This window comes from Lipotes vexillifer, unplaced genomic scaffold, assembly GCF_000442215.2.
Source record: "Lipotes vexillifer unplaced genomic scaffold, Lipotes_vexillifer_v1.1 scaffold621, whole genome shotgun sequence".
Taxonomy (NCBI): Eukaryota; Metazoa; Chordata; class Mammalia; order Artiodactyla; family Lipotidae; genus Lipotes; species Lipotes vexillifer.
In genome coordinates, this window is record NW_006792411.1 from 574,994 (window position 1) to 583,000 (window position 8,007).

The window sequence follows — 8,007 nt, forward strand, 5'->3', positions numbered from 1 at the left end:
GAGGAGGTGGGTGCAAGTTGTCTACGTGAGAGGCCGTGTTCAGGGAAAGGAGACGGGAGAGATACGTGCTGGCGTAGCCCGAGGTGGCTTCCTGGAGAGTGTGGTCAGACATGAGCTAAACCTCCAGGGATACAGGGAATTTTGATGAGAGATGCTAAGCAAAGGCTTCTCCACGAGGGCCTAGGGATGTGGGCAAATGCTTGGTGGTGGAGGCGAGCATGAGGACACTTGGGATGTGGAGAGGAGACCGCCCCCAGCATCAGCTCCAGGGGGAGAAATGGCAGTGGCTCTGGTTCATTCATTCCCAGGAAGAAATTTGCCGGGTCTCCTTCCTTCCCTGCTGAGGACCTAAACAGGAATTATATGCCCCCATCCATTTCCCATCTCCATATTGATTTTGGTACTTTTCTTCCCATTTGCTCACTGTATCCTAACAGCCACCCTGGGGTGTAGTCAGGCTGGAGGCTCTGCTCCACTGTTTTACTGGGGAAGAACCTGAGGCAGAACAAACCATGGGCCCAAGGTCACATGGGAAACTCCACTCCATACCTCTCGCTTTAATTTGGGGGTGTGGTGGAAAGATAGCAAACTTTGCTGTCAAATAGACCTGGACCTGATTCTTAGCTTTGCTGCTTCCTGGCTGGGCCACCTTGGGCAACTTGCCTCATCTTTCTGAGCCTCAGTTGCCTCATCTGTGAAATGGGGGTGGTAACAGGGCAATTATGAGCGTGTGCTGATGCCTGACCCAGAGCTGGCATAGAGGAGACCCTGGCTCTTTGTTGTGAATGTGGTTCCTGCATGCAGGGACTCTGGACTTCCAGAGTAGCTCACCATCTCCCCTTTCCCTGCTCAGGTGCTGGTGGCCGAGGAGAACGTGGACTTCCGCATCCACGTGGAGAACCAGACGCGGGCTCGGGACGATGTGAGCCGTAAGCAGCTGCGGCTGTACCAGCTCTACAGCCGGACCAGCGGGAAGCACATTCAGGTCCTGGGCCGTAGGATCAGCGCCCGCGGCGAGGACGGGGACAAGTATGGTAAGTGTCAACCCCCTCCTCCCCGACCGTGTACACATTCTTCCCGGCCTGAGACCTCAGGTTCAAATCCCAGCTCTGCCGTGTCCTGGCTGTGTGATCTTGCACCTGGCGCTGAGCCTTTCTGGGCCTCAGTTTCCTCATCTATAAAATGGGGATGCAGTAGTGCATCCCTGAGAGCCTTATTGGGAGTAGTAACTGAAGACATGAATAAAGCATGCTCTTGCTGGTAAATGCCCCATAAATGCCAGTCGTCATGGGTATCCGTGGCAACCTGCTCCCCACGGCATTGCTTCCCCAGGTTCAGATGCTCGGAGGGGTGGGAGCCTCTGGGGCACGCTGTTTGGATGCTGGTGGTGGTGGTGGAAATTGGCCTGGTGTGAGTGTGTGTGCGCATACGTGCATATGTGTGTGAGAGTGTGTGCATGTGCACGGGGACAGGCCTGTGTGTGTGTGCTCTGCGGGCTTGAGCTTGTGCACCTATGAGGCATGGACGCTCACAGCACCTTGGGCCATGGTCCCCATGACCTGCCCTTAACCCTGGAACTGCCCAGCTCTCTTCTGGGGTGTTTAGGAAGCATCACCTGCCCCAAGCTGCCTCTGCAAAGGGGCTGGGAGGAGTGAAATAACCCTGACTCCCTTCCCTCCCTAAGCCCCCAACCCACAAAGACCCTCAACAGTGAGTGAAGCAGGCAGGACTCCTCCCTCCCAGAGCCTGGAGGGGATTTAGGGGCCAGACACTGAGCAAATACTGACCACACCTCCATCGCTTCCCACCTTCTCAGGCCCAGGTTCTGGGAGGTGTCCCAGGCCCCAGCCTTGGGTGGGGGGGAGCTGGAGCTGTAGGTGGCCACAGTACGTGCATGCCTGCGGCCGAGCCTGCCGGCCTGGGCTTCTCCGAGATGATGCTCCGCCTGCCCGCCAGCCCCTGCCCGTTGCAGTCAAGACGTGACAACAAGACAAATAATTTCTTGGATCTTTTATCTTGGACACCATTTATTTTCCCTCAGCCCCGGGGCAGGACTGACCTCATGGTAGGGCCCAAGTGTGGCAGCTGCGCCGTCACTGGGGGCTGGGCCAGGCCGGGCTGGGCAGGGCTGGGCCACGCTGGGCTCCTGCTTCTCCAGGCCAGCTGCCTCCCCTCCCTTCTCCTGCCCCATCACTCTTTACTGCCTCCATCCCTCCCTCCCTCGTCCCCTTTCTTCCTTTCTCAGTCTGGCTGCTTCTCCTTTTATCTGGGCATCTCTCTCTCTGAGACCTTCTCTCCTCCTGGCTGTTTCTGTCCATTCCTCTGTCTCCCCCCCTCCTCACCATCTCTGTCTTTCTCCCTGCTTCCCTCCCTCCGACCACAGCTTTCCATCCCCCCTCCCCACCTCTCCCAGGCCCTCTGCTGGCCGCCTCTCTGGGGCCTCGTCTCTCTGTGCCCCCCCTCCGTGGACGCCTGGCTGTGCTGGGCAGACCCAGGTGCTGGTTTTCCCTGGGATCTGCTGTCCAGTTGCTGCCAGGGAAGGGGCAGCTGGCTGACTGGGGCGGGAGGGAGGTGCCCTCCTGGGGAGTCCCCGGAGCTCTGGCTGGCCCCTCCAGGCTGGGAGAGGACAGGGGGGGTCAGACTCTGGTCTGAACCATCTGTCCAGGCTCTGAGATAGGAGTCAAGAGCTTGGGAGGGAGAGGAGGCCGGAAATGGCCATTTCCGGCCTCCTCTCCCTCCCAAGCTCTTCCCTCCAGAAGCCACTTGTCCTCGCATTTCCTCTGCCTGGACTGGAGACTCGGGGCATCTCACCTGCTGTGTAACCTTGCCTTCTCTGAGCCTCAGTTTCCCTCTGTACATTACAAGGGCTGTACTAGAGCAGCGCTTCTTAAACACTAACATGCATCGGAATCACTGAGGGTTCTTATTAAAATGCTGATGCTGATTCAGAGAGTCTGGGTTGGGGCCTTGAGCTCTGCATGTCTAACAAGCGCCCGGGTGGTGCTGGGGGACCACCCCTGGGGTATCCAGGGACTCGCCCATCTTGGCTTCTCCTCCAGCTCCACAGACTCTAGATTTAATGATTCTCTGTCAGGGAATATGTTTATCATTCCTGCAATCCCCCAGCACCCAGGGCAGCCAGGGGCCTTGCTGGCCGCTGAGGCTGCTCTATTTAAATGTCGCATTAGAAACGCAGATGAGGCGAAGGGATCCCATCTGTGAGCCCTGGGAGAGGAAGTGAGACAATGGAGCCAATTGAGGCTTCCAATCTAGATAATCAATACAAATATTATTGGGAGGGTGATTTATGTGGCCAAGCCGGGCAGGAGGATGGGGCTGTGTTAGAGGCTTGCCCTGCCTGTGGGGGAGGGGCAGCCAGTAGTCCTCAGTCAGGCCAGGGGGCCCAGGATGGTCTGAGAACCTGCTCCCTCCTTCTCAGGGCTCCATCCAGCTGAAAGAATGGTGTCTTCTGAGACTTGCATTCATACACAGTTAGAATGCAGTCTGGGAATTTCAGCAAACACCAAGTATAAACAATCCCTATAAATGCCTGGAATCTGGAATCCCCAGAAACGCCCGGAATCTGAGTCTGTAGAACACTGAGAATCTCAGATTTGACAGCGTCCCGAGGCGCTAGACCCCATAGGCAGGTAGGTGCAAGATGCATGCAGGCCCACCTTTGTCCGGGTGCCCTGCCCAGGAGCTCTTGGCCGGCTTTGCAGCAGTGAGCAGTCTTCGGTGAAATCTGCATAGATGTCAGCCAGGCTTCTACACCAGGCTATTCTGCAAGAGTTTCTCCCCATGGCTCCCTGAAGCTTTCCCAGAGCACTCTGAGGGCCCTGAGGTTGGCTGTTCCAGGGATGCAGGACTTTCTTAGCTCTAGGTTCGGCTCTGGAGGGAGAGGTATGCTGGCCAGGGGGCTAAAGGCTTAGGTAGTGGGACACCTGGCAGGCCAGGAACTGGGGGAGGGCCACCTTGCCCACCCAGGATTATTACATCAGCCCCTCCCCTTCCTGCCCTTGGTCCTGGTCGCCTTTGTCCTGCAGGTAGTTGCCACCTTGAAGAAACAGCACTGGGCCAGGAGGCAGGCCCCCTGGGTTCCAGGGGCAGCTCGGTCGCTGAGCAGCCCCCAGTGCGGGGGACAAGCATGTCTGGCTCTGGGCCTGGTTTCTTCACCTGCCAAGCAAGGATGAGAAGGCCCCACTCTACCTGCCTCCAAGCTTGATGCCCTTCAGCTGGGATGTGGAGGTGTCAGCACCCCCTGGCTACAGGAAAGCAGGGCTGCTGGGTGGTGGGACTTGAGTCTCAGCAGAGGAGCACCTGGGGTCAGCTGAGCCAGCCCTCAGGGAGGGGGAGGGGCCCCAGCATCAGGGATGGTGGTGTGGGAGCAACTCTGCTTTCATAAGCCACGTGGTTGGATATTCCTGCCTATTTTCATTTGCAGAAAGGGGCTCCTCTATTTGATTAAGAAAAAAAGCCCAGAACACCGAAGGTTTTGCAGTAGGCCAGCCTCCCAGGACTGACAGTGCCCAGAACATCCCCGAGCAGGCCTCCGGAGGGGCTGTGATAGCCAGGGAGGTGGTCTTTTGAGAGGGTGGGCATGTGGACTCTGGAGTCGAATGGAATTGGAATCTCAGTTCCACCACTTACGAGCTGGAGACCTTAGGTGTGTGTTAGCCTTTCTGATCCTGTTTACTCTTTTGTAAAATGGGGTAATTGAAATGAGAGAATATCTTATTCTCAAAGAGTATATGATTATTAAAGCAAGAATATTCATAATAACCACCTGAACTCTGTGCTGTTGTATGGCGGCAGGGGGATGCCGTCATAGGCTCAGGTGAAGGTTTCCCCTCTCGAGAACGGATTCGTGGGGCTTCCAGAAGGGATGCTGCTTCTCTCCCCTTAGTGGGGCCCTGGCATATCAGCTGCAGTTTAGAAGAGGCTTCTTCAGCATGATTCCAAGCAGCAGGGTGTACTGGCCATGCTCTGGCTGCTGTCTCAGGCTGGATGCGGAAGGGTATCTGGACCCTTCTGTTGCGTGCAGTCCGGTCTCTCAGTTCACACCTGGATCCCTCCCTCACTGGGCGACACAGCGGTGAGTGAGACCACCCAGGCCCAACCCTCAAGGAGCTCCCAGGCGAGAGCCCCTTCTCCTTTCTAGGGGCTGACTCTGAGTAGGAAGAGCCTGGGACCCTAACTCTCTGTGTCCCCTTGGGCGCTTTCCATCCCCTCCCTGCACCAGTGGGTTTCCTCACAATTGTGGGAAGGCATGGGCAGGGCACGGAGTGTGTACTGTGTGGGCTTGTTCCAGTTAGGCATGGATTAGTCTGTGATTCCAGCTGTGTCACCACTGCTCAGGGTCACAGGGAGTCAGCCTGCCCCAGCATGGGCTCTGCCCCTCGAGGCAGCTCCCCCGTTCACCCTTGCCCCTCTGAGAACGTGAGCTCCTTGAAAGCAGTGACCTTTCTGCCTGTCTGCATGTCTAGTACATGTCCTGAAAGCAGGCCCCCCTTAAAGGTTACTGGATAAATGAATAAAATAATTACGGGGCCACGCAGAGCACAATCAGGGGCTGACTTGCGTGACTCACCTAGGAAAGTATGTGGGGTCTTCCAGGGCTTTTGCTGGAAGTGGGAGGGGGCCCTCTGGTCCCCATTTCTCTCATTCTGGTACCTGCTGCAGGGCTGTGCTGGAGCAAGGATCCAGGTCCTTTGGGCTGGCTGGTGTGGCTGAGGCAGCAGAGACTCTTTTCTCTGAGTCTGACGGCCCATAGTCCATTCTCCATACCACAGTCCAAAACGTGAGACTGTGTCACTCCGTTAGTCAAAGGCTCTCAGCTCATTTAGAATGCAGTCCAAGTCCTTGGCTCGGCAGGAAGGCCTGGTGTAGCCTGGCTCTTGACTAGCACCCTAACCTCGGGCTCTACTGCCCCGTCCTTGCCCGCTCTGCTCCAGCCCCAGCGAGCTCCCTGCCGCCCTTGGAACACGCCAAGCATGTCCCCAGCTAAGGGCCTTTGCTGTGTCCTCAGCCTGGGGATGCCCTTCTCCCAGATGTCCCCATGGCTTTTGCTCCCTCGCCGTTCAGTTGTCCCCTTATCAGGGAATTCCTGTCTCTGTCCTCTCGTGGGTATGTTTCCCTTCCTAGCACTTATTGCTACCTGAGGTTCTGGTAAGTATTTAGTTATTCGCCCTCTGTGTCTCCCGTTATAGTGCAAACTCTAAGGCTAGGCCGCTTCAGTCTATTGTGTTCACTGCTGTATCACCTGCCCAGAGCCAGCCACAAACAACGGTTCAATACGTGCTTGGGCCAGTGAATACGTGGCTGACCCATGTGTGTGTCCGGGAGTGTAGATGGGACCACTTCCCCGGGGCGGGGGCAAGTGCCTGGCACAGAGCCCAGCACACAGCAGGTACCTGGGCGACCCATGCTCCCTTCCTCTTTTCCTGTCCCTCTCCCGTCCTTCCTTCCAGCCAGCCTTGCATCTTGCAACAAGGATACAGTGAGCGACAGGACCAGCTTCCCCGAGGGACGCTCCCAGCTGGGAAGGGGCATTAATATCTCCGTCTGAACCCCCTGCCCTCTGAGCTCATGTTCCACGACTTCTGTCCCCAGTGAGGAGTGGCCACCCACACGCCACTGACTCTGCAGCTCAAATGGCCACATGAGAGATACAGCTAGGATTAAATATAGCTCCCGATCGATCCTATTGATTCTTTCTCTCTTCCTTTCCAGCTCGCCCACGTGGCCTGTGAACCTCCTTGGGGGACTTTAGGAGAAGGGGAACCATGGGCACCTTTGGGGAAAGGCCACAGTGGGTGTGTGTGGGTGTGTGAGGATAGTGATGCTGAAACATCTCCAGAAAGGGCTCCTTCCCCCCACGCCCACTTCTTTCCCTTCCCCTCCCCTCGACCTGGTCCACCTTCAGAGGGGAGGAAGGGAGTATGATTTGGTGTGACCTCCCAGTGCCTTTTGTGGCAAGGACGTTTCCTCGCTGGAGGATGATGCCTGGAGAGTGGCCAGCAGCATTGTCAGCACTGGAATTGTAGCGGCCGGCTGGCCGGCTGCTGGCCACCCCGTGCAGGGTCTGGGTACGGCCAGCTCTGCCCAGCCTCTCACTGGCTCCCAGCTCCCCCACTGCTCTCTCAGGTCTTGAGGATTTTACCCCGAGGCTTGGGGGAAAAGAAACCAACTCTCCTGCTTAGCTTTTTCCAGTTCCCTTTCTCTGGGTCTTCTGTGTCCCTCTTTGTATGTGTCTCTCTGGCTCTCTGTCTGCCTCTTCGTCTTTCCCTGTCGTTTCCTACCCTTCAAACCAAAAGTCTTTAAAGTGAGGCTATGGATTGCCCACAGGGAAGCCCAGCTAGGGAATCACACTGGAATCAGTCAATCAATCCATCCATCAAAGTCATTTCTTTTTTCTCTGCCATGGCTGACCTGCCTGATGTCTGTCCTGCTCTGCTCACCTCTGTCTGAATCTCTCTGTCTCAGGCTAGCTCCGGAGTTACTCTGCCTGTGTTCAGATCCTGGTCCTACTGCGTGACTCTGGCAAGTAACTTAACTGCTCAGGGCTTCAGTTTCTTCATCTGTAAAATGGGTGTAATCGTGCCTACCTCATGGGGTTGTTGTGAGGATCTAATGAGACATTCCACATTCAGACTCCAAGCACAGTGCCTGACAGATGGTAAATGCTCAAATAAGTATTAACAGTTTTTGCTTTGTTTTGTTTTGTTAATTGTCATTGTTACTCCATGCATTTAAGAGAAACGGGGGGGGGGGGAAAAAAGACAGCATGAGTTCTTATTGAAAGGGCTTTCTTTCCAGCTCCTTTTTCTTCCACTTTCTCTTTTTCCTTTTCTGCTTTCCTCTCTCAATGCTGGAGAAGGGATTGGGTCCTTCGAGCTCCTGGCCCACAGCCATGGGCAGGCGCTGGGCTCCTGCTCTGTGCTGGGCCCTGGTAAGACTGGCTCTGTGGACTTTGCCTTCAGGGGAGCTGGGTTGAGGAACCCCCCC

At 56.1% G+C, this 8,007-nt stretch overlaps 1 protein-coding gene across 1 annotated transcript in view; it reads left to right on the plus strand.

The window, feature by feature from the left end:
• Window positions 1–8,007, plus strand: part of FGF18 (fibroblast growth factor 18) — a 35,319-nt gene that overhangs the window by 14,526 nt on the left and 12,786 nt on the right. The window contains exon 3 of the mRNA XM_007465532.1: window positions 854–1,034. Within this exon, the coding sequence (XP_007465594.1) occupies window positions 854–1,034 (181 nt within the window). The remainder of the gene's footprint in view (window positions 1–853; window positions 1,035–8,007) is intronic.